The 25184-nt window shown below is 40.7% G+C and overlaps 1 protein-coding gene across 1 annotated transcript in view; it reads right to left on the reverse strand.

Annotated features, from left to right (window-relative positions):
* Nucleotides 1-4665: 4665 nt before the first annotated feature.
* Nucleotides 4666-25184, reverse strand: part of LOC308398203 (Golgi apparatus protein 1-like) — a 32332-nt gene continuing 11813 nt past the window's right edge. The window contains exons 2-26 of the mRNA XM_080884697.1: nucleotides 23194-23223; nucleotides 21085-21171; nucleotides 20786-21001; nucleotides 19898-20101; nucleotides 19627-19698; nucleotides 19290-19476; nucleotides 18633-18850; nucleotides 18200-18321; nucleotides 17391-17492; nucleotides 16522-16675; nucleotides 13097-13234; nucleotides 12769-12855; nucleotides 12591-12653; nucleotides 11804-11917; nucleotides 11458-11546; nucleotides 11221-11338; nucleotides 9394-9486; nucleotides 9139-9276; nucleotides 8456-8579; nucleotides 8219-8361; nucleotides 7946-8047; nucleotides 7725-7832; nucleotides 7155-7275; nucleotides 6718-6824; nucleotides 4666-6501 (exon numbers count right to left, since the gene is read on the reverse strand). Of these exons, the coding sequence (XP_080740823.1) occupies nucleotides 6334-6501; nucleotides 6718-6824; nucleotides 7155-7275; nucleotides 7725-7832; nucleotides 7946-8047; nucleotides 8219-8361; nucleotides 8456-8579; nucleotides 9139-9276; nucleotides 9394-9486; nucleotides 11221-11338; nucleotides 11458-11546; nucleotides 11804-11917; nucleotides 12591-12653; nucleotides 12769-12855; nucleotides 13097-13234; nucleotides 16522-16675; nucleotides 17391-17492; nucleotides 18200-18321; nucleotides 18633-18850; nucleotides 19290-19476; nucleotides 19627-19698; nucleotides 19898-20101; nucleotides 20786-21001; nucleotides 21085-21171; nucleotides 23194-23223 (3105 nt within the window). The 3' untranslated portion in view covers nucleotides 4666-6333. The remainder of the gene's footprint in view (nucleotides 6502-6717; nucleotides 6825-7154; nucleotides 7276-7724; nucleotides 7833-7945; nucleotides 8048-8218; nucleotides 8362-8455; nucleotides 8580-9138; nucleotides 9277-9393; nucleotides 9487-11220; nucleotides 11339-11457; nucleotides 11547-11803; nucleotides 11918-12590; nucleotides 12654-12768; nucleotides 12856-13096; nucleotides 13235-16521; nucleotides 16676-17390; nucleotides 17493-18199; nucleotides 18322-18632; nucleotides 18851-19289; nucleotides 19477-19626; nucleotides 19699-19897; nucleotides 20102-20785; nucleotides 21002-21084; nucleotides 21172-23193; nucleotides 23224-25184) is intronic.

A 25184-nucleotide genomic window follows, 5' to 3' on the forward strand; every position in this document is an offset into this window, starting at 1 on the left:
TACAGCTGAATGTTTCACAGAACATCTTTTGTGCTCATCAAAAGGGTAAATGCTCATATTATAGCTTAAAGCTCCCAAATATCAGAACTCCAGTATCTCAGAGTATTGCATTTCCATTTTGAGTATCTTATCACCGGCACAAGGAGGGTAAGCCACAGAAGGTCATTGCTGAGAAGGCTGGCTGTTTGGAGTGCTGTGTCAAATCATGTTAATGGGAAACTGAGTGGAAGGGAACAATGTAGGAAAAGAAAGCTGGGATGAAACGCCAGTTTTGAGGAGATTTCCCATTTTCACAAGTTGGTTCTTCAGCAGCACATACTGCTGAACCTCTTGTTGCTTTGGCTGGAAACATGCAAATACAATTCAGCACAGGGAAGCATCAGCTTGTGTCTTCATACATCTTATACAATGAAACTAGAACACAAACTGCTGTCCCTGTTGTCATGACAACACTAAGCTTTGCATGTAAAATCCTGCAAACCGGTCTGAGTGTATTACTTTCAGATCAAAAGAGTATTTTTTTTTAAACTTCTGCTTTACCCTTTACGGCCACTGGAGCATTATGTGGTTCCCTCCATGGATGATGTTTTCATTGTTTAATGCAGTCACCTGGAGCCCCAGACAAACCTTCCAGAGCAGAGTTATCAGGAATAATCACCAGTAATTAGGTAAAAAAAAAAAAATCTAATTCTACGCTTTATGAAATACACTTTATTCACCAGTCTCTAAACATCAAAGCAACCTTAAAATTACAGGCATTCAAAATCTACAGGAAAAAGAATTCTACAAAGGCACAGACAGTAGTCAGCAACAGCCTTGTTAAAGGTTATATTAATAAAGGCTAAAGCTAATCTTTGCTACAATATAATCTTCCAGAAACAAATGCATGAGCAGAAACAGTCCTTGCCACACAAGCTGGAGTGTCGCCCTTACGACAGGCCTCGCTTCTTGGCAGTCGGACTGCGATGCCCTGCTCTCATTCAGTGAAGCTGCAGCAGGACAGTGCCAGATAAGTGCACATAAACACATCCAAGATCCAAAACCTGGACATAAATGTGGAAAATTAAAAAAAAAAAAAATCCTGTGTAACCCATTTTCATTTCTAACCTGTCAAAAATGCCACGATAAAAGAAGTGTTCAAATTAAATTCAAAGTATATTTAGGAGTACTGTAATGATGTCTTTTTTCTGTGGCTCACGTGAAGATGAAACATAAGTAGGATGCTGTAGAGTAGGGGTGGGGGAACTCCAGCTTCAAGGCCCGGTGTCCTGCAGGTTTTAGATGTGTCCTTGATCCAACACAGCTAATTTAAATGACTAAATTATCTCTTCAACATGTCTTGCAGTTCTCCAGAGACCTGGTAATGAACTAATCATTTGATTCAGGTGTGTTGACCCACAGTGATATCTAAAACCCGTAGGACACCGGCCCTCGAGGCCTGGAGTTCCTAACCCCTGCTGTACAGCATCCTGCAATGACTCATGACTGTTGTTGAGCTGGCTGTCACTCGGTGCTCACTTACTTAGCTACACCTGTTCAGCTGTTTAACACAAATATGTAATCAGTCAACCACATGTGACATGGCTGTGGGAGTGGGTTAACACTGAGGTGGGGTGGTTAGCGCCATCGCTTTACGGCAAATAGGTCCTGGGCTCCCTTTAGGTACTACATTTATGTGTAGGTTAGTGATTTTACTTTGGTTGTCTGTGCGAATGATTGACTTCCTTCCTGAAACAGATTGGCAAACTTGACAGGCTGTATCCCCATTACAGTTGGGATAGGTTTTTAGCCGAGCTGGAAGCAGAAGAGAGTGGGCACTTGGACCAACATCTCTAAAGATGTTTCCAGAGCCTTGTTCAATCAATGCCACAATTAAGGCTGAAGGCAAAAGGGGTTCCAACTTGGTACTCAAATGTACTATCCTCACGAATACAGCAGGGACCTATTTTTATTTGCTTTCACTTCTTGCCAGTCGGACTGCAAAGCACTTGATGCAGTGCTAGTGAAGTGGCTTGTGACTGGTAAACTGGCACATCTTCAAAGGTCTCTGTGAAATGGCTTGTTGCCCCCTCCCTCTCTCTCTCTGCTCTTTAGAAGCAGAAGGATCAGCTCCAACAGTTGACACTGGATGTCAACTGTTGGAGGATGAGCAAGGATGAGCCTCTCTCTGCTGCATCACAGCAGTCAGCTTCTGCAGAGGCACGAGGACGCTTCTGTGTCAGTAAACATTCGTCTGAGTAATGCCTAGTACTGAAAAGTTACAAATAAACAGATTTTTACTTTAAACTACATGTAATAAATTTTTATTCTTGGGCAGCAGTGACCGACATTTCATGTACGGCTCTTGCTGTAGGCATAATGAGTGATAAAGCAGTGGGTTAGGCCACAGAGGACATGTTTATCTTTGGTCTTCATTCACTCACATTCAATTCAAATCTATTTATACCACCAAATCACAACAGTCACTTCAAGGTGCTTTATATTGTAAGGTTAACAACCCTACAATAAAAAACAAACAACCCAACAATCATACCACCCATTATGAGAAAGCACTTTGGCGAAAGTGGGAAGGAAAAACTCCCTTTTATCAGGAAGAAACCTCCGACATAACCAGGTTCAAGGAGGGGCTGTCATCTGTCACAAACAACTGAGGGTAGGGGAAGAGAGACAGGACAAAAGACCCACTGTGGAAATGCAGTGTGGTGTAGATAAAGACATAAAGCATGTTTCTGAGCCTTTTGGAACGTGCAGGCTTCTTCAGCTGTGACTGTGTGTTAAACACAAAACATATAAGAGCTGTAACTTATTTGGTCTTAAAAAGGGACTCTGTCTGAGGCAAGGATATGAAAATCTGCACACATTTTTATTAAATCAACAAATTTTATCTGTACAGCAAAATCAAATCTCACAATGATAGATGTTACATTTTCATACTACATGGCATATTCCAAGAAGAACAAAACTGCACAGCGATGAAATTTGTCCACATGGAGACTTCCGTACAAAACTGGTTTTGATAGCGGTTTTTAGTTTTCTGTCAAATCTGTTATTCAACATCTGACTTCAGACAGACACAGAAACAAAAAGGTTGTTGAGAAACACTCAAAGCAGTGATCTCCTGCCAAAAGATATTTTTCCCATTTCTCAGAGTGTGTTCACTTTTTGTTAATGAGCAGAAATCAGAAATATTCATCTTTGTGACTGCTTTTATATCACTGATGGGAAATAATTCACCACAAAAAGCTGCAAAGGATTTGTTTAAAAACAAATTTGGTTAATGTCGAAAAATATTTTCAGAAATTAATAAATGAGGCTATGTAGATGTGACTTACATCAGATAAAGTGAAAAAGTTAACATTTGTTACTGTTTTTAAGAAGAAAAGGCTAAATGTTTGGATCTTTTCATGTTATTTAACTGCAAAGCAATGATTTGCATGGCTCAAAAAAAAAAAAAAAAAGACTCAATGATTCATAGTCACCGGATTTTGATGTAATGTCAACATTATTTAGCTTTGATTGAGCTCTTTAATGCAAAATCTACATTAGGAGAACTACATAAAACTCTCACGCTGCTCATCAGTTGTCGTTTGGGTGGAAAAGTTACCGGACGTCTCCTTTACCTGGTAGGAATGACCCACTTCTGAGGTTCTATGATGCAAAGGACACACCCACTGCAGCCATGACCAATACACTTTTAAATCACTACTACTTTTAAATGTATCAGTTTTAGACAGTGCTGGTTCATGTTTTAAGTTTAAGACATGACCCAGCACCGGAAACCACTGTGGTTTTGATAGACTGTAGATAAAAGATGGTCTCAAAGGGAAGCCCATGTGGAAACATTCTTTGTAGATAGTTTTTTTTTTTTTTTTAGACCAATACCAATTCTGATATTGTCCATTTAAAAGTCTGATATTCCGATATACCTGCTGATATTTTTCTTTCTGATAAACAAAGCATAAACAAATTTCCCTAACATTTTCTGCATGTAGTTTATTTATATACTTGTTTACACTCCCAACTTTTCTCAGGCCAGCAGGTTGTTGTGTTTGTGGCGCTCCAAACACATGCTGTCAACACCAAAGTTGCAGAGTGCCCTCTGGTGGACAAACTACAGAATATCAACACTCAAAAGACTCACTAGTTAAATGGTTGAAGGGTTTCTCTCCTGTTGGTACTTTACATTTAATTTATCGAGCATTATAAGTGCCAATACCAATACATCGGTAAATAGTTAATATTGACTGAAATTATTAGTTAATATTAGCTCTAATACTTTGCTAATAGTCCACAGGGGATGACGTCTCATGATGTCTGGTTTCAAATTGCCAAGACGATGAGGATGTTTAAAATACTCCAGTCAAAACAGGATTTTACAAAACGAAGGGCAACATCCATCTTTAGTGGTTTTAATGGAAGTGAGTAACTAATGGTGTTCTCTTGTACATCACCAATGCCATTCAACCGCATCACAAATTTTTGAAAAAGATTTCTTTGACCACAACAGGGCAGTGCTTTACCAGCAGGTCTGCTGAAATGTGGATGGACGTGTTCTGTTGAGGAAGTTTAGATTTTAGTGGGGGAATTGTTCCTGTATGTTGCTGTCACTAGATGAAATTGGTTGTAAAGAGGCATACAGTGCTGTACAGTTTGTACAAAAGTCTGCAAACACTCCCCAACTAGTCGCAATTTTTTTTTAAAGATTAAATTTTATTTATATAGTGCCAAATCACAAAAACGGTCACCTCAAGGATCTTTATATTATTGTAGGGTCTTTACCTTACAATATAGAGTAAAACCCCAACAATCAGGCAACTCCTTATGAGCAAGCACTTGGCGACAGTGGGAAGGAAAAACTCCCTAAACTAAGTGGCTGTAAAATGTAAAAGAGTGTCACGCAGACCACAGACAGAAATCAATCACCTTCAAGACGTAAATGTTGCGTCTTGAAAAGTGTTGGTTTCAATGGTTACGTACAACTTTTACTTTAAAGATAAATGGGTTCAGTTTCCTGTTTGTGTTACACTTTTCTAAGTTTCACTACCACTTTGTGGTTAGCTATCAAGAGTTTGCAGACATGTTGGCAAACACTCTGGGCAATCGCAGCATTCTGCTAGTGACCGCAACACAAAGTAAGCCTTTGGGCCAGGACCTCATTGTGACTGCCAGTAACCTATAGAAACCATTCACCAGAAAGTCTTTGACTGGTGTTGAAGCCTATGACAAAGGCCTTAGTTACCTGCTCATTTCCTCAAGAGGTTTTGCTTTTTGCCTCGCTACTATGGTTTAACAGAAGTACCATCTTATGGTGAAAATGAGTATTGCATGAAAGGTACAGTCCAGTCCTAGTTCAGCTCTAGTTGACATCTCTAAGTCATAGCAATTCTTTCTTCACATTCTTCTCGACATTTTAGTTAACTTTGGAAGGTTTTAAACCTTTTACAATTAGTACTTTTAAAGCTCCATCATACACAGCTGTACGTCTCTGCATGTCTCACTGTAGACTACAAAATCTGTATTTAGCTGGATTTCCAGGAAAAAAACATAAAAGATCAATCAAACTCAAAAGAAACTAAAACATCATCAGACAATAAATAAGGCATAATGTTAAAAAACAAACAAACAAAAGTGCAATGAAGTTAGCATTTAAATTAAGTTTTAAAACCATGTGCGCAGGACAATCCAGTCAATGACAATATTGAGAGCAGCTGGACCTTCATTTCCAGTCAGTAAGAAGCGAGATGGATCTGAACTGGTCCAGATGAAGGAAGAGAGGATGGGACTTTGTCACTGATGAGAAAATGTTTCAAAGCAACAGGAACTTGTCAGAATTCAACCACAAAGTTGAACGACTCAGGCTGCTGCAGTCACTTCCAAAGAAACGGTTTCCTGTTGCGCTGCATGCTCCAGTCGCCATTAAATATCACAAAAATAAAAGCGTCAGGACTGAACCGGGGGGTGGGGGGTGGGAGAGCAATTCTAGCCCCAGAAGCAACAGCCCTCAGTCACATCAAGAACAGCGCTTAGTTAGAACCTCAAACAAGATCGTCAGCGAAAGCAGATTTGTTTAAAAAAAAAAAAAAAACCATGATTGAGGAAAAACACTTGAATCAGACAGCCGGTGCTATCGCAGAGTTTGGAGATGTCCAAAGGGAGATTTTAGGATTCATTGAGGGGGTAACGGGGTCCAGAGCTGGGCACTGGTGTTGGCACTGTGCAGGCTGGCTGGTTACAGATCGGGCATCTGAGAGAGGAGGGGGAGGAAGAGGAGGAGGAAGGTAGGGAAAGGTTTAAGGGCTCAGTTCTTTCGGAAGCATCGGGGCGCTCAGTCTTCTATCGGTCCTTCAGTTCTCTCGTCACTCGCTTGGTGATTCGACCGCACAGCAGCCCCACCAGGAACAGGACGCACACACTCAGTGCGATCATGAACAGGATGTAGTTCTTGGAGGGTGATGTCATCACCTGCACGGCCAGGTCTGAGAAGCCTTCTGCTGGTGCCACCTATAGCACAGAGGGAGGGGGCTTGCGTCAGTGTTTGCCTGGATAGAGTGAAGTATCTTTACACTAATAGAATGATTAGTGCACAAATGTTTTGAGGTACTCACAGCAACTACATTACGCAACCTAACAACTCTTCCTCTGATGCTACCTGTGTGTTGGCATCAGGGTGGAAGCTCTAGTCCCAATTGTCACAGTAATCCAACTACTGATGTTTACCTTTGCAGCATAGCTCCACATGTCGATGCGGTCTTGAAGCCTCTTCTTACACTCAGGCTGAAGGCGAACTCTCTTGTCCTGTAACGCCTCCATCAGACACGACATCTCTGCATGGAGAGGGACAGAAAAATCTAGTTTTGGTGACCAAACACAGTAAAAAGAATCTCAGTGAAAGACATTCAAACCCCTCAGCCTCCTAGTAGAAGCACCTGTGGTACCAATTTGAAAATCCTATGTTGCCTGATTCTTGAGTTTTTGTTGGCATGACAACAATGATACCCCATGAGCCTTTCAGGCTGAGGTAAAGATGGACAAGCAAACTTTATTAGTAAACAGTCATTGATTGGGAAGCGGACTCTGATTAGAATACTTTCTTGACTCCATCTAACCAGCCTGACAGTTTTGCACAAGAAGAAAGATTGTGTGAAAGCACCCACGTCGTCCTCTGCCCGGCGTGATGGCAGCACAGTGGTGTTTCAGGTCCAGAGCACAGGCTGTGTGGAGGACCGGGTCCACAAAGATGTCTGCCTTACTTTCCTTTAGCATGTTCAGGACTTCCTGCAAACACAAACAAATAAGGGATATGTGAGTTTTTACATTAAGATTCAGTGAGCATTTTTTTTGTTGCTGTGAAACCTAAACAAACACACCTAAAAACAAAAACATACAAGGTTACCTGAAAGTGTAACCAGTAGCTTTTGGTGGCTAATGTTAGACTTTTTTGCTAAGTGTGCCAAATTAGCTAATGAGAGTTTTCAGCCGTTTTCCCTCCTTCTTCTATGATACTATGAATGAAAATAATGAGATCATCTAGAAGCAACAGTCACAGTGACGCTAAAGTTTTCATTTGTGTGTTCAGACTTTGGCTCCTTTCATATTTTGAAGCCTTCTGAAACATACTGTACTAGTACAGTATTCTACACACTGCAAAATGTCCATGATATTTTAAAACCAACAGAAATATGCTAATAATCAAGTTCATCTTATGTTGTACTGTGGACACGTACCTTTTTACAGGCTTCCTGTCTGATTTTAAGCAGGTTGACTTTCAGACACTCTTCCACCTGACCAGTCTGCTCCTGGGCAGCCGCCTCCTCTGCGCACAATCTGGAGATCTGCAGAGGGAGAAAAAAAAGGAGGAGAGAATTGTTCATTTGTTTGTCTTTGTGTGTGTGTGTGTGTGTGTGTGTGTGTGTGTGTGTGTGTGTGTGTGTGTGTAAGCACGTACTTCTTCTGAGCAGTGCATCTGCAGCTGTCGGTCCAGTCTGTAGTCGAGCGCAGACTCCTGGAGAATCACTCTGATCTGGTCTTCGCAGTCTGAAGACAATCTCTAAAACAAACCCCGGTCAGAAAACACACAATTTCACAACAATCAATCACCATGTTATAGATTTTCGTCTTTCACAACACTGTTGAAAGGCATACACTACAACTTACAGCAAAAACAATGTCTGCCTGTATCTTTGAAACAAACACGACCTTAGTAGAGTTGTGCTCTAACCTGGTCAGCATATTTGAGTTTGAGGCAGGCGATGACCTGACCCTCCAGTTCACCGTCCTCGCTCGCTTTGTTCAGGATGGACTGGCAGAACTTTGGGATGTCGGCTCGACATGCCTTCCTCAGCACTGGGTTCAGACGGTAATCTGAAGGGGGAGGAAGAGAAGGATGAGGACAGAGGACGCTACGGTCTTTTTTACGGGACTCTGTGTGTGGTTGTGTGTGGTTCTGTGTGAATACCTGTGTTCTGTGTGATCTGCCTCTTGGTGATCATCTGTTTACACTTGGGATCCATCAGCTCACTGTTCTTATTCTGCTTTAGACACTGGAGCACATTCCTGGCATCCGCTTCTGTACAGAACCGCTGCAGGAGAGAGTAATGGTGTTTGTACAGATAATGAGATCTAGGAACACGCTGACAATTACTCCAAAAAGACCATAAAGCCATAGTTTAGTCACACTGTGTTAAACAGTTAATGTGAGGCTGTAAAACTGTACATATAAAAGTAAATATGCAGAAAAAGTAACTGAAAGGTAAATGTGTGCAAAATCACAGGAAGTCCAGAACGTGGGTCATCTGTGAAGAGGAATTAAGTCCATTTACTCATTTCAGGTTGTAAAACACTCACGTTTTTACTCCTTTAAATCTTTCTTAAACATATAGCTACTTTTTGGTTTACAATTTATATAAAGAATATGTGCTAAGATTATAAAATGTAAACCACTGCTAAAATTAAATCAGTAGAAGTTTCCTATCAAACTATTTCAGCAGGTTTTGCAGCACAAAGGTATAGATGAGAAAAAACTTTAATAAAAGAGTGAGGTTTCACAACTCTCAGTCAAAGACACAGCACCACAATGACAGAATTCAGTCCCAGTGCTTTTCCCCACGATCTCCTCTCCCTTTTTCCTGCCTCCATCACCTTGATCATCTGTTTGCAGACTCTCATGAGCTGGTAGTCGAGCTCGGGGTCGCTCATCTCCACCTCCTGCAGTCTGAAGATCCGCTGGTGGCAGCGCTGGCTGAGCTGCTTCTTCTGCTCCTTCAGACACTCAATCATCTGAGTAGGAGCAGAGGGCCAGGACGAGTGAAGACGAGAACGATAAAGAGTGGAGGCAAACAGCAGAAAAGAACAATACAATGCTTCTATTCTTACACAACACTCTGCATTCCCTACCTGAGCGTTACCAAATGCTACGTTGGGACACAGACGACTGATGTCTGACTTGCAGGGCTCGTACAACTCTGGTTCCAACCGAATATCTTCGGACTGAATGAGAGGGAAAAAAAGGAAACTTTAGTGTTTTTCTTAGAAAAATTTTTACAAAACTGATTTTTGACAAAAGTAAAAGTAGAACCAAAGTAGAACCTGGTTTTACAGATTAAATGTCCCGTGGTGCTTTTCTGTATCACAGTTCACACAGTAGTGTGTTATTGTCTAGTTTTATAAATCCTAAAAAAACTTATGCTTAAGGAAACACTAACTTTAATGCTGGTCTATAAACTGTAGGACTTAAACATTACTTGGTGGTTCTATAGTGTCGTAGTTTACACATTCCCTTAATGAGGAAAAGATCCCTAGTCCGATTCAAGATGGAGACACATGTCCCTTTTGGGTTGTGTCATAAAGGACATCTAGTGTTTAAACCACTGAACAGCCGGAAGTAGCGGTTTCTTATCGTGAGATACTGATAAGAAAAGTTCTTTCTTATAGCGACATTCCCGATCAGTGTTGACCAGGAAAGATCAACTTTGCAAGATTTCTTTCATATTACAGTAAAACTCCAGTCACCAGTGCTGCACTATGAACATAGTAAAAAGATGGATTTATCCTCCTTGTGAAAAGTGAAGTTAATGCAGATGGGCCTCGGGTAACTCCCATGGCTACAAAAAGACTTCCAGTTGTATAGAAGGATTTCTCTATGACCTCAGTAAACACTTCCCAGCTTATAGGTTTATAAGCTCAGCTCCTGGTTTCTAGCCATATTGAATAAAACATTAAGTTAGTGAATTGTGGAGGCTGTAAAACTGTAAAGAGTCCGATACGAGTCAGTGAAGTTCACATCTATTTATCTGGAAGGTTGCATGTCTAACCTGTTGCTAATAAGTAACTGCAGCAATCCCGGCAATAAATGTGCACGTTTATTCATGTTTTTGTATGTTAGAGCCCTGAGTTCAGGTCAGGAAATTCGGCTTGCGGTAATGAAGAGGAGGCTTGCGGTCATGTTACCTCTATGCCACACTAGCACCTACAAGTTCTCTTCTCCTCTGCCTTTGGTGTAAAACGTATGCGGCTGGTCTCTAGACACATACATAAAACATCTATTCAAGATGATGGAGCGCATTAAGGGAGTTTTTCCTTCCCACTGTCGCCAAAGTGCTTGCTCATAGGGGGTCATATGATTGTTGGGTTTTTCTCTGTATCTATGAAGCGCCTTGAGGCGACTTTTGTTGTGATTTGGCGCTATATAAATAAAATTGAATTGAATTGAATCTGTTTGTTGGAACATGTCAATGCAATAACTATATTCGTTAGCGCAACACTATTTTTTTCTATTAAGCTACTTGTGTGTTTCATATATGTTTCAATGTTAGCTAATAGGTGTCACCACTGTTTTGACAATAAGGAGGCTTTTGACTTTTTCCCACACTGCAGGTTTATTGACCCATCCATCAAAAATACGTGAAACTGTCTGTACATTTTTACACTTTCATGTTGGCAACAGTGTGAGGAGCAAGTTTACAGTCATTAGCTAATTAACCAAATTTAAAGATAATCCCGGCTGAAGACACTTCTATGTTGGCTTCACTTTTTATACCTGGATGCTATGTCCATTTTTATATACAGTCTAAAATTAAGTTTAAAGTGCTGAGATCAAATGACATAAGCAAAACATTGTGTTGTCATGGATACGTTAGGGGTTAGGTAACACTGTGGCTGGCAGACTGTCTGAAAGAAGTCTGAGTGTGTTTGCATGTGTGCGTATGTGTGTGTGTGTGGTACCATCTCCAGCTCCTCTACCCGCAGCTGTTTACGACATTTCAGAGACACCCTCTGCTCCCTGGCCTCCTGCAGCGTGTCATTCCTCACTGTCGTGCTGAGGCAGATGACAACATCCACTCTGCAGGGTCACACAGAGAGTCACTTATGTCCAATTAAATCAGTTAAAATGTTAAACTAAAGCTCAACCTCAAGGAGATTTTGCACTATTCTCATTGGTTAGCAGTCATAGAGTCTCACTTTTTCTTGATGTTTGGACACAAGCGCAGAACATCCTCCTTGCAGGCCATTTTGAACTTATAGGAAAACCGGAAATCCTTCATTTGAATCTGAGAGAGAAGCACAGGGATACTATGGTGATAGTATTATCCTTTTTTCGTTTTTACAATTATTTGCATTTATTTCATTCTTGTTGTCACTATTGTGTAACTCAAAAACAATATTCAAATATTAAAGCTTCTCTGAGTCTATCAGCTCTTTGAAGATAAAATTCAAAATCAAAGACAAGAACAACAAGAAAAAGAAACTGGTATCACAGAGTAAAGAGAGAAACAGAGACAGAAAACAGAATTTCATGATCACTCACCAGCTGGAAGTGTGTAACCCCAACTGCACATTTGTCATTCATCTCCTTCTGGTGTTTATTCTGAACCAAACACTCCATCAGATCACCTGTGTCGATCTGGTTATCAGCTACATCCTGCACACACAAATAACAATGCAAACATCCAAAATCTTTCTATTTACGTGACATTCAGGGACAACAACGCACAACACCACCACAGTGTTGTTGTTCAGTGGAATAAATGAAAATGCTCCGACTATACTCCGGAAAATAAATACACGGCTCAAAAAAACGTTCCTTCTTACACAAAAGAACAGATACTGATCCTGTTGATGGGTTAAGGACCTCCTACAGTCTTGTCCAGCTCTCTAAAGTAATTGTCTCTCTTCTGGATTAACAACCCTCTGAGCTATTAAACTAACCAGACCAATATTCTAGAGTTTTCACTGACTTGATGCTATAGTCTAAATAAAAAGTGTTCCTTTGATTATTTTAACGTGTATATTCTTGAGGAACCACACTGAATAACATTTATTTTAATGCAAGCAACAGAAAAGAATGCATTAGTGTTGGCCAACCCATGTGTAGGCATGAACACAGTAAAAAAACAAGACCAAAAGCACTGTGAGCAACTGAAACATATGTTTACGTAGCCTGCAGATTTTTAGCATTTGAGGTTTGAAGACAAAATGTTTTAAAGTCTCTTTGACACAATACCCACTCTACATAACTTCACAAACGGGCATGCAACAGGTTACCGCCACCACTTTTCCCTCACGTGTCCTAAGGTAAAGTCAAATATGCTCACGTGGCAGTGTGCCTGAATGACGGGCTCACAGGCTCTGATGAGGAGAGCGTCGATCTGGATGTCCTGAACAACGAAACAGACAGCAACGGGTCATAAATGTGAAGGTGAGACAAGAATCACTTGTGTCAACACTGTTTCTCTAACAGCTCCTGCCTGCTTTCGGTTTAGCTTTGCTAACCTCTGACTCCAGCTCTGTCAGGTTGCCCACGACGTCCTTGCAGCCGGAAACTAAGTCCTCCAAATGATCCTGCAGACATTCCAGCTCCTGGACAGAGGCACACATTCAGCAGCAAGAACAAGAGCATTTCAACCATTACTGTGCGGCAGCCCCTAATGTGTGAACCTCTGCATCTATAGGCCGGTTTACATGTGAACTAGACTAGTCCCAGTATTTTCCAGCCACAGGATTTATGACACTGTGTGCACATCAAAGACCACAGGCTGCCAGAATGGCGTCAGAGAACTCTAACAGATATAAGCAGCAGTAACGGCCGCTGTGTGCTCACCTGTCCAGCATCTGTCTTTTCGCTGCACCACTTGCCGAGGTCGGTCATGCAGCGTTTCTGCAGCTCTGGGTCCAGCTTCACATCCAGCGCCCTCTGGTGGAGAATCCTCTGAACTTCCACCTTACAGTCCCGAGATAACTGCAAACAAACACATACATCACTGGTCACAAGGTTGAAACACACACCCATTCACAGTTTTCTTCTGTGAGGACCCATGATGACGTGTGGATGTGTATTAAGTAGTTTAGTAAGTGCCAGGTTCTGATATATAATGAACATTATTGTCACAATCATTTGCCTTTTTTCCCCAACAGAATTGCACAGACCCTGCTGGCAGAGAACACCCTTTACAGGGTTTTATGTTTGGCGTTGTAGTTGGTTTGTTATTTGTTTGCTTACATTCTCAGTCTGCTCAGTTAGTCTCTCTCTGGTTGGGGCCTTACCCGGACTTCCAGTTTTTATCATTATCATGTTATTTTGGATGGAGGAAATGGATAGCTAGTTAATTAAATTAAATGAAATGTAGATTAAATGGGTTTCAAAGGGGTATAAATTGTAAGCTATATGTAGCTCACTAGATTAAAAGGGGGTATTATGCATGATTCATAGTTAAAAACATGGGTATCTTACACTGGGTGTTGATGTAGCCTCTCAGTTCATCGTCTACCTGATGCCTCTCACAAACAGAAGATTTAAACAGCGGTTGGTTGCTCTGAGATCATACAGAGCCGGCACTGTGCAAAAGTCCTGAGCCACCCCTCATTTCTTTGTATTTTGCATCCAAAGTGAGTTTCTTCTACTTTTAAAAAAAAAAATGGTCCGGAGCAACAGTTCTCCAGCCTTTCAGAAGATCTTTGTTTGACTTCTGCTGCTTTTCCCCTCATTTTTTATCCAGTTTTTGTACAGTCTGTTTTCAGAGGACTGTTTTTACACCTAACTCCAGGCCAATTTGAAATTGTCTCGGAATGGTGTGAAACGTGTCCCTCAAAAAGCTGAGGAAACTAGTGGCAGACCTAAAAAAATATCTACAACAGACAAACAATATAAGTAAGTCATGTCCTTAAAGAAGGGGAAAAAAACAGCAAAGCACCTGAGAGAACTGCCCACAAAGACTAGACTGACTGACTGAAGAAGGTGGCCATGAATTTCCATTTATGTTTATAATACTTTACTGGACCAGTTTCCCATTAACTATGTGAAGAAATAAGGGCTGCTCGAGGCTTTTGCATAGTACTCTATAGTAGCAGTCTGAACCCTGAGCTTGGGATTGTTTGTACTGATCGAATTTTTTGGGGAACTTTAGAACTATACAACACAAAATAAGGAAAACCATATGACCTGCACTAAAGTACTGTGTTGCAGCGCTACCTGGTGACCAAGAGATTAAACCCAGACTTGCTATACCAGCTAGGAAGCCAAAAAGAAATCCCCTCTGTCATCTTGTAAATCCTTATTTTCAATAATCTGTCATTTTCAGGAAATTTGATGAAAAAGCTAAAAAAAAACTGTTACATTCCGTGAGGCTGTGGGAGTGTGTGGGTGTGGTGTTGTCCTCTCCCTCTCCTCCTCCTTTTTCTTGCCCCTCCCCCTTGTCTCTCTTTGCCCCTGCCGTCTCCCTCAGGAAGCAGCTGCTGCTCGTCTGCCCTCGTTTATCACCAATTACCTTCCAGAGGTGATATAAGCTGGAGGAGAGCGGCGCGTTGGGTGGGAGAGGCTTCTGGTGGATTTCCGCTGTGTGGGTCTGCACGAGGTGTTGGAAAGGGCCCTGTGTGTGTGTGTGTGTGTGTGTGTGTGTGTGTGTGTGTGTGTGTGTGTGTGTGTGTGTGTGTGTGTGTGTGTGTGTGTGTGTGTGTGTGTGTGTGTGTGTGTGTGTGTGTGTGTGTGTGTGTGTGTGTGTGTGTGAGAGAGAGACCAGCCCACTGTGTGTGGTGAGTGTGAGTAGCTCTCAACTGAGCAGTTGAAAAATCTTTAAAAACCTGAATTCTCCTGGTTACTCATGTACTGATTTACAATAACACAGCCTGCATTGATTGAGGTCACCATCCCCATTCACCGCAGACTCTGAATGTACCATGACGCATTACTAACCTCGAGTGGCTTTTTATCTCTGTGGAACGTTTCATGCTGCCTACAGTAAAACTCTATCACGAAGCAGAACTTTTCTCCATTTGTAGAAAAAACGCATCATTCATGACAGCATTTTCAAGACAGCGCTTTCAACCATGAGCCAATCTGGATGCACTGCTTTTAAAACACGAGGGAAGTTAAATCATCACAACATGGACTGAATATGAAGCACGATTTGAAGCATTTTCTTTTGCGCCAAGTTACTTTTCAACTGCTGTTTTTTCATTATTTTTTTAAACTGATTAATTTTCATGACAAATATTGATCTTTAGTGTTTATCTGTTTAGTGGCACCACTTGTTTTCCTGCAGCTGCTCAACAGTTTCAAGTTTTAATCCAAGCGTGTTTAGCTTGCCAAATGACTGTGCATTTACACACGTAGTAAAGGCTCTTTTGTGTGGATGTGTGAAACCGCTAAAATGTCCCACTTTTCTGAACTGGCGCTCACACTGAAGGTTTGACACATGCATACACCATGATTACTGAGACCATATAATTATATCAAATCAAGCTGTCAAGGGTCTTCTTTATAATCAGTATAATTACTCAAAATCAGGGCGAAGTGGATTTCCAACTCATTAATTTTTTGGAAAGAGAGAGAAAGTGATTATACAGATTTTCAAAACAAAGCAGAGCAGTCAGGGTTCATCATTTGAACTACTGAACCTGTGACTTAGAAGGGTACAAGCCAGCACTTCAGTAGCAATTTGTGTCACGAGAGTGAACAACTAAACTGAATCCTGCTCCTAGATTAGCTTTCATAGTTTCATGATGGATTTTAAAATGTGCTCTTGTCCTCTGAAGGACTTGCTTTTACCATCTATATACCAAAATTAAGAGCACTTTTGCATTAGTTTGGGTGTCTTTTAATTTTAGGTTCCTGTAGCGTCGGCAAGATGCTTAAGACCAAAAGTTCCAGATACTTTTCATAACTTAATGCAGACACATCATCATTCACACTTTTAAACATTTGAAGTTCCATAGAAGTAAAGTTTGACATTAGACTGACTCTGATCATGCCCCGAGTTGTTCTAGCGCCACCACGGGGTTAACAGTTTGATTCAGCCTCGCTCCAACCATCACCATTACAATCATCATCCAGTTAACTCCTCACCAGGATCAGTACGAGCTGATTTAGGTAAAATCAGAGTTCTTACCTGCTTTTCAGATTTCGCCTGTTAAATTTAAAAAACAGAGTTATGCCTGCTGCTATGACCAAATATAACCCTGAACCAACCAAAATATTATACCTAAACAGCTTAGTGCGGTCTAAAGTGTTTGCTTCTGCTGTCAACATACCCGTCTTCCCTGCTCCTCTGTGCGGTAGGCATGGCGATAGAGGCAGGAAAAGACAGCACCCGGTGGCATCACCTCGTTGGTCTCGTTCCAGCCGTGTGTGTGGCAGAGGCGGGCGGCGTCAGCCTGACATTTCTTATAAAGGATGGGGTCCAGTCTGGAAGACAAAAGCTTAATGGATACTAAAACACACCCACAAAACAGACCTCCTTCAAGTCCTGTTTCCTGCTGATTCAAGTCATTCTATTGTACAGTTTCAGCTGTTTTTTTTTTTTTTGTTTTTTTTTTTTTTCATGTTACCCATCACTACTCCCAAAATCATCAGCCTGCCACATTTTCTGATACACTACATGGAAAAGGTTACTGGGCCACCTGCGCATTACACCTACAGGAGCTGCTCGGGCATGGAATCCCACACCACAAAGCTCCCAGCACTCAGTTTTTGCGCTGATGTTAATGCCAGAGGAGGTTTGCAATGCTACAGTTTTTTCCTTAGCAGAGCGCTGGTGGTTTTTACCCACTGTGCACCTTAGCACTCTTTACCTTACAATATGAAACAACTTGAGGTGAATACGGCTGTAATTTGGTGCTATATAAATTAAACTGAATTGAATTGAACTGGAACTGAATTGATAGGAAACAAATGCCACAAGTTGACTTGCTGCCATAGTGCACTTCACCCTATTAGAGAACCATGCTTGAATTCAGTGAGCTGTAGAACAACGTCTTTTGCGTGCTGATGAAAAAAAGAGGCTAAGTATCTAGCTGGACTTAATATAAACCAGGAAAACAAGCTTAAACACCAGAGAAAGTTCTACAGCTGAACAATGTCGATTTGTCGCATTCCCATCAGCATCAGCGGGCACACTCACTTCCAGTCTCTGGATATAAAATACTGAAGCTCTAACAGGCGGTGTTCACAGTCCTCCACCATCTTCTCTGTGTACAGATGCTCCATCAGGCATGACAGAATCCTGCACACCGACACACACAGACATACCAGCACATGAATCAGTGTTTACCAGGGAATCCGAAGAATGAAAAAAGGCAGATTTTGAAAGCAGGCGTCCTTCTCCTGCAGGTCTCTCTTGCTGTTTTAAGCCCCCTGTTTTAAACGTTAACAATTACATGTGATGCCTATGGGATAAACATATGCTGTTTTTTTGTTTTTATCAAACTCCAATCTGCCAGGTTAAAGTCCTACGTTTCAGCTATCGCCGCACTGTATCTTACCTGCGACATGGATATTTTCAATCTTTCATGCTACAGTTTCTAAAGCCGAAAAGCAGAAGCCAGAGAAGGTGCAGTTGAGTCTAAGCTCCCTCTAGACTACTTGAATTACAATATGCTGAATGGTAATTACGTAATTTTCAACACAGTGCGGCTCCCCTTAACTTTAAGCACATACGCGATTAAATCGTGGTCATGGTAATTAAGACTATTAATTTTAGCACTTGTGTCTGTTTTGGTTCCTTTTTTAATATTCTTATGATAAAAAAAGCAGCGTGTCACTGTTGTACTCGGTCACGGTAACAGCAGCAGTGAAAATATGAATGCTTATGTACTTATGTAAGTCTTAATAAAAACTACATTTAAAAAGTATCATCTGATTATCATTTAAAATTCCGATTAAGCTTAACCTGAAAGCAGTTGCATGTGTGCACGTGTGTAACCAACTCACATTGGGTCTCCATTGCGGATGTGTTTGCAGGCAGTCTGGATAACGGACTCGCAGGCCTCGTTGAGAGCCCGGTCGATCCGATAGTCGCCTCCTGGATCAGCAGACTGGATCAGAGTCTGAAGCTGCAGTGAGGAAAAATAATATTCGAATATTCAGGAAATAAATTTAATGGCAAGAAACTGGATTTTATTTATTTGTCATTATTTTATTGACAACCTATCAACCCCCAGTAACTGCAAATCTGATCAAACAAAATTCTGCCCGACATGACACGACAACTCAGAGTACCGTGTCTGCTGTTCGTGAAGTATTTAGCCAATACAAAATCTGAATGTTCTTCACTGACAACAACATTTTTGATAACTAAATTTGCAGTTTTATTTCATGATGACTGATTGAATGAAGGACTGATTATTTCATGCAATGGTCTTACAGCGTTCTGGCAGACGCTGTCCATGGCATTGCTCCGGTCACCACGACCGATTCTCATCAGACAGTGCAGTGTGCGGCCTTTGCGGTGCAGGCCGGAGCACTGGGCCTCGATCTCCGTCCGGCAGTGAAGCACGATCTCCGGACTGAGAGAGAAATCCTCCATCAGCATCCGCCGGTAGTCCAGCATCTCCCCCTGGCATTCTCCGCTGACCGGATGCCCTGCGTAGCACAAGAACCACCTATTACTAACACAATTAACAATGAATGCACATGAAATGTAGATAACTTCACACCCTATTCATTATGTTTGCAATTATATTTATAAAAAAAGAAATACTCTTTACTTAAAGCTGTATTCATTTACTTTTTGGCTACTCTGGGATTTCAAGGTCTCATTTAACAATATATTCCAAATAAATTCTATATAGAGAGTTTAAGTCCACCACATAAGGGTTAAGTCCAATCTTTACTCTAAGTTATATTTTGGTCTCCTCCTTTGTTCACCATCTTCTAGCTTTGTCAATCTAGTGTTAGATACAGGAGATTGATATTAAGAAGATTTTTGCAACCCTGAGTTAATGACCAGTTTTTCTCTAAACACCCCCCCCCCCCCCCCCCCCCCCCCCCCCCCACCAACAACAACAACACCACCACTCACCACGGTGCACAGAAGCTTCAAGGCACAGGAGCAGGTATGACAGTCGGGCTTCACGGGCACGCGGCAGGCTGGTGTCCAGGCTGCAGCGCTGCTTCCTCAGGTCCAGCTTGCAGGCTTTAGCTAATGAGTAACTAACTCTGTAGTCCTGAGAGATGAGCTTCTGACGAGTGGTGAGAGCATCACGGCACTTTGAAGGCGAAGGAGGGGAGAAAGGTTATTAGAGACCAAACAAATTCACTAAAGTTTACTCAAAAGCCCTACAGAGTTTCATCAATCACGATCGTGCAGCCCTGTCAGCCACGCCGAGGAACAAGATGAATAAATGAGATGGTTGTACCTTTTCCGACATGGCCTCTTCAAACTTGTGATTGAACAGACACTTGTAGACTTTCCCTTCTCCTGCCTGAATCTGTGGAGAAAAGTAGAAAAGGGTTTCCGCTCTGAGATGTTAAAGGGATTTGCCAGCCCCACACAGCTTGTGTTTCTACAGTTGGAAACCAAGAGAAACCAGTTCATGTATAATTTCCATATTTTCTGAATGCATTAACTGTTTGTGTCTGATCACCGGAAGCATGAACATCATGCAAGCAGCGGTAGAGCCTCCTTACGTTCTGGCAGAACCTCTCGCGGTCGTCTCGGCAGGAGAAGTAAAGGTGTCTGTCGAGGTGAAAGTCATCTGAGGAAAGTTCCGCCACCCGCAGGATCGCTTTCTGACACTCCTCTTTGATTGGATGAGCACGATCCTGTTGCTCCACCTCCCTCACTAACGCCTTCTCGAGACAAGCGATCACTTCACCCTGGGAGTGAATGTCCTGTAAAGAGACATCAGGGATTCAGAGAGAGGGCAATGACACTCTGAATATGCTGATGATCTATAGGCATGGTGTCATAATGTAGTGGTTTACACATTCCATTGGCAAGCAAACGGTTGCTGGTTTGATTCCAGCTGGCTTACAAAATTCTTGCAGACCAAAGAGTGGGTTGACTTTCTCTTCCATATAACGAGAAAGAAATTAATGGGATTTGCAAAAACTTCCAACTATATTTTACCAAATGGAACTTAACAGGACACAATGTAACGTGGGTACAGTACAAGACTCGACACTATTTATATGTTTGAAAATAACAGTAACAAGTGTTGCAAGTGCATAAATGCTAAAAATCTTAGGGTTAGTTTAGCCCGTTTCCTGGGGGTTACTAGGCAACATGATTACAATATAATATGTAATATTGATAAGAACCTTTGTAGGCCTAAGATGTACTTGTGCGCCAATTGTGGACTGTGTAGGAGGACATCATATACAAATGGAGATTTTGTGTATTATAATAAGCACTAAATAGCCTGCACTTGCCACTTGGAGAGGTGGGTTTCCTCTGGTTACGCCACCTTATTATTTTTGTCGTTTAACCCGAAAAGCCTGTAAATGAACCTTTCCTGATTTATGGACTCCATTTTATGATTTATTAACTTCTGCATATATTTGCACAGTCCTGACCTTGTGTCCTATGTTGATGCTGCCGCAGCGCAGGCTGTTGATATCTTCTTTGCATTTGTCCATGAAGCCACAGATCAACCTGTAGTCGCTGAAGATGATGCTGGTCATCTTGGTGATATACTGGTTACACTGGTACTCACTGATGTTAACACGGTGATCCACCAGGCAGGACACCAGGTAGCCCCTCCCTCGCTCCACCTCATTACACTCCTTTATCTGAAGGTGCAGAACATTTGACAGGTCAGAGGAGAGCAAAGGACAGACCTAGAACTTCCCTGTAGAGTCAAAGGCAGACTGACCTCAGTGATGGTGCTCTTACAAATCTCCATGGCCACAGATTCAAACTTTGGATCTGTGGTTAGATTGAGTTTGTAGTTCCACAGAAGCTGATTGAGGAAAAAAAAGTTAGGATTTCAATTACAATCCAATTTATATGTTAATTAGAAATGAAACATAGTGAACATGACTAAAAAAAAGCCAACTCATTAACTACAACTAGTAGCAAAGAGTTTGTGGTGGTCGTATAAAGCATTGCATTTAATTAGATAATTTCTCTTCTTTATTTTTGGAGGAGGCACAACTGTTAAAAGTTTCTCTTGAGAAAGCAGCTTCTAAACTCACAAAGTTTCTTTGTGAATGTGATGTTGAAATAGTCCAAATCTAAGTAATCTACCCTGAACGATTTTACAAAAGAATAGTTTATTCAGAGAGAACTACGCCTGAACGATCAGACAGTCCCCATCCTGAAGGCTGATGATTTTTTTAAGGATTTTAATGACAGAAATAAGACCTTCCAATGTGCTCTTTTTATTGTTTTCTAATACTCTGTGTATCACTTTCTTATCAGAGGGGTTCCAGCTGCAGCATCCACAAACAACAGCTACTGAAAGTCGGTCCACCGAGAAAATAAGATAGAACAAGTGAGCGTGTGACATGTCAACTGCAGCCAGTGCTTTCCATGCTGTAATAAAGACAGTCCAAGTGCTCCATAAGCCTTGTGGTGTTTCATAAAACTGCCTGCTGTTAGCAGCCCTGAACTCTGAATATTGAAGGTTTATCATCCAGAAGGCACGGAGACGAGCTTTCGGAAGCTCTTAACGCAAAAAGAGGAGAAACTCCTAATTTAAAGTTAGACGGCGTTGATGTCAGTGACGGTCATCAGCTGGCAGTGTGGAAGCTGTGGGTTCTTCAAAGCTAGTATTTAGAGTGGGGAAGAGAATGTGAAAGGACCTTGTTAAACAGAGAAGAGAGGATCATGGTCAGCGGTCGCTGATAATTAGACTGCTTTATTTTAAATTCTCTAAATGTTTCCAATAATCTCTCCGATTGTACAGTGCATTAAAATATGCAGGTCTGTGACACTGCTCCAAAAAATATACTGAATTGAATTAGTATGCACAGACTGCTTTTTAGACCGATATTGTATTAGATTCTACATTTCTACTTGTTTACTATTTATGGACATATTAAGACATATTTCTAAGATAATATAATCCAGTTTACAGTAGTGGTTGTGGCCCTGAGTCAATAAACATACTAACATACTTGCATGCAGAACGTTTACCATGTTCACTCCTTTATATGCATTTTAATATTATATAAATATATTTCATGCAAGCAGTCATCTCATTGCACTTTATATTGTAAGGTAAAACCTCTGAAATATTAGAGAGAGAACTACAATGATCCCCTATAAGGAAAACAATTGGCTACAGTGGTGAGGAAGAACTTCCATTTATCAGGAAGAGATCTCTAGAATCAGGTTCAGGCAGGGGCAGACCTCTACCATGACTGATTAGGAGTGAGAGGAAAGAGCATACAGAAAAGTATAGAGTTAAGCAAATAGGACAAAACTAAAACCAATTATATCTGCAGTAGTTGGGGATGACATAAATGTTACAAATATTTGTTATGAATAAATTAAAGGCATAACGCAGTGATCACGAGACATGGATGGAAAAGAGTCCTCAGGTGACAAAGGTTCGTAAACTCAGCCAAAAATTTAAGTGTAAACTTTTCAGCAGTTGGTACATCACAGCTGTGTGTGTTAGGATGTTCTGTCAACCTTTGAAATTACATATTTCAATATGTTTGGTTTAAATTCTTTAACAGCAGGGGCAAATAACAGTAACTTTGACTTAAAAATCTGTCAGATGCAGTGAAATAATTCCAGCAGTCCAAGCAGGACAGGTATGTACCACCCTGCATATCCAAAAGGCTAATTATCACATTTGATTTCTTGGTGAGTTAACTTTAAGCCAAACAGACTTGGTTAAATTTTTGATTTGGCCTGACAGCATTAGCCGAGTATGAAGGCACGCCTCTGTTATATCTTTCTTTGTCTCACACTTGTACTGTTTGATTAAAAAGTTCTGCGTGAATTTGTGTGTTTTAAAACAAATACTCACATGGTTGCAGTCAGGAGCAATATCAATTTCCTGCAGAAAGACAAAAAGAGGGAGAAATGTGAATCTTCAATTCAATGAAATTTTATTTATATAGCGCCAAATCACAACAACAGTCGCCTCAAGGCGCTTCAGTAGATTTAAACATCTTTCAACACTCTAGTTTAATCCATGCTTCCATCAGAGAGACACAAATAGTCATTTGTGCTTTAAGGGCTACCTTGGTATTTTTACTGCCATATTTTGTCAACATGCTGCAACAATGAGATTTCCAAGTTTGGCAACACCCTAACCTAAACACGCATCGGAACCAAAAACCAACTCTGACAAACTCCAACTTTCAAGCAGCACCATAGCCAGAGATAAAAGGAAAAAGTTCCAGCACCTGCTTGTATTTCTTTGTGCACTGGTTGAACAAACTAGATATAATAAGATAGTAAGTGTGTTTAGAGGTATCGGAAGGTTTTTTGTTTTATTAGTTATATTTATATGCTGAACCTACTGCACCATGCATTGGTTAATAAACCAACAACAAGACTCAGCAAAGGCACGGTTAGTTACACTGAAACCCTTTAAAACTGTTGAGCTTGTTGGCAAGCAGTCCATTTTCCTAAGGCCATGTGAGTATAGGCAGAGTTTCCAGTTAAATGTTGCTAATTTTCATTATATGACGATTGTTAAGACTGATTTTATATCACCAAGATTTGGTCATTTAAAAATCTGATATACTGGGCAACGCTTTTTTCATTCAGACACATAAAAACAGATTTCCCTAAAATTTGTTTATGCACAGTTATCTAAGAATTTAAGACCGTTTTAATTAATATATGCATTTTTAAAATAAAGTTTGTTTTACTATCAAAAGTTGTTGACTACTGATTTACACTATGCTCAGCTATGCTTGTGTTCATGGACTTGTAAACGTGTTTCCAATACAGAATAGCGCCCTCTGACAGAAAACTATGCAACATCAACACTCATAATATGGTTGACGGGTGTTTCTCCCATTGCTTCTTTACTTTTAGTTATTGGCCATTATAAATGTTGGTCCCAATAAATCAACAAATAGATAATATTGGTTAATATATAGCCGGGTGCTAATAATTGGTATAGGTCAATTAAGTTGGTCAATATATACACTTAAGGAGCGAAGCTATATTTGTATTATCTTTTATTATCTTCACCCAATGTAGTTTAATGTTAGCAAGACATCTAAGAAAAGATGGAACTGAACTATTAACAAACTGATTGGAAACTCGGGTAAATTTTGCTACTAGTAAGTAATGTGGCCTAAAAGCTAAATTTTCGCTTTTTGTAAAGTTACTTTGTACAATTTAGGACTTTTATCACAAGGTAGAATTCTTCTATCTGCATATAAAATTATTTAATGTTGCTATCCTGAAAGATGATTTTAAATGAATAAATCTGTGCTCTAGTAGCCACAAAAAGAGGTGGGCCAAGTACGATTTGCAGAAACGTTGAGCTAACACTAGCTTACATAATATCAACCCTATTTCAACTTCAGTCAGCCACTTTTCAGAACAATATACATAAGGCTTAGATAAACTATAGCCTTTCATTTTTTGAAGTTCTGTTGCCTTAGTCAATTTAGATGGTGTTACACTTTTGTTCAACAAGGGGTTTTTTAATATCTCGGAAAAAACATTTTTGTAAAACCAACCTCTGCAAAAATAAAGGAAAGCAGTGCAGACAAGAAATGTGCCTACTGACTCGCCTACTATGTAAAACCTAGACTCGTGCTCCATGGCTAAATCGAAGGTAGGATTTTAGTGCAACTGAGTGAGATTGAAAATACATAGAGTGCATTTTTGGAACTGTCCCTTTAGCTTCAGAAAGAACAGTTCAAAAATACCACCAACATTGCCCTAAAGCGCTGAGCAAAGTAATGTTTTTTTTCTCCAAAACGCAGCAGTTTAATATGAACAAAGCAGCAGAAGCTCTTCATAGACTCGCCCACAACATCCTTGACTATC

Source organism: Rhamphochromis sp. 'chilingali', assembly GCF_963969265.1.
Source record: "Rhamphochromis sp. 'chilingali' genome assembly, chromosome: 6".
NCBI classification, from domain to species: Eukaryota; Metazoa; Chordata; class Actinopteri; order Cichliformes; family Cichlidae; genus Rhamphochromis; species Rhamphochromis sp. 'chilingali'.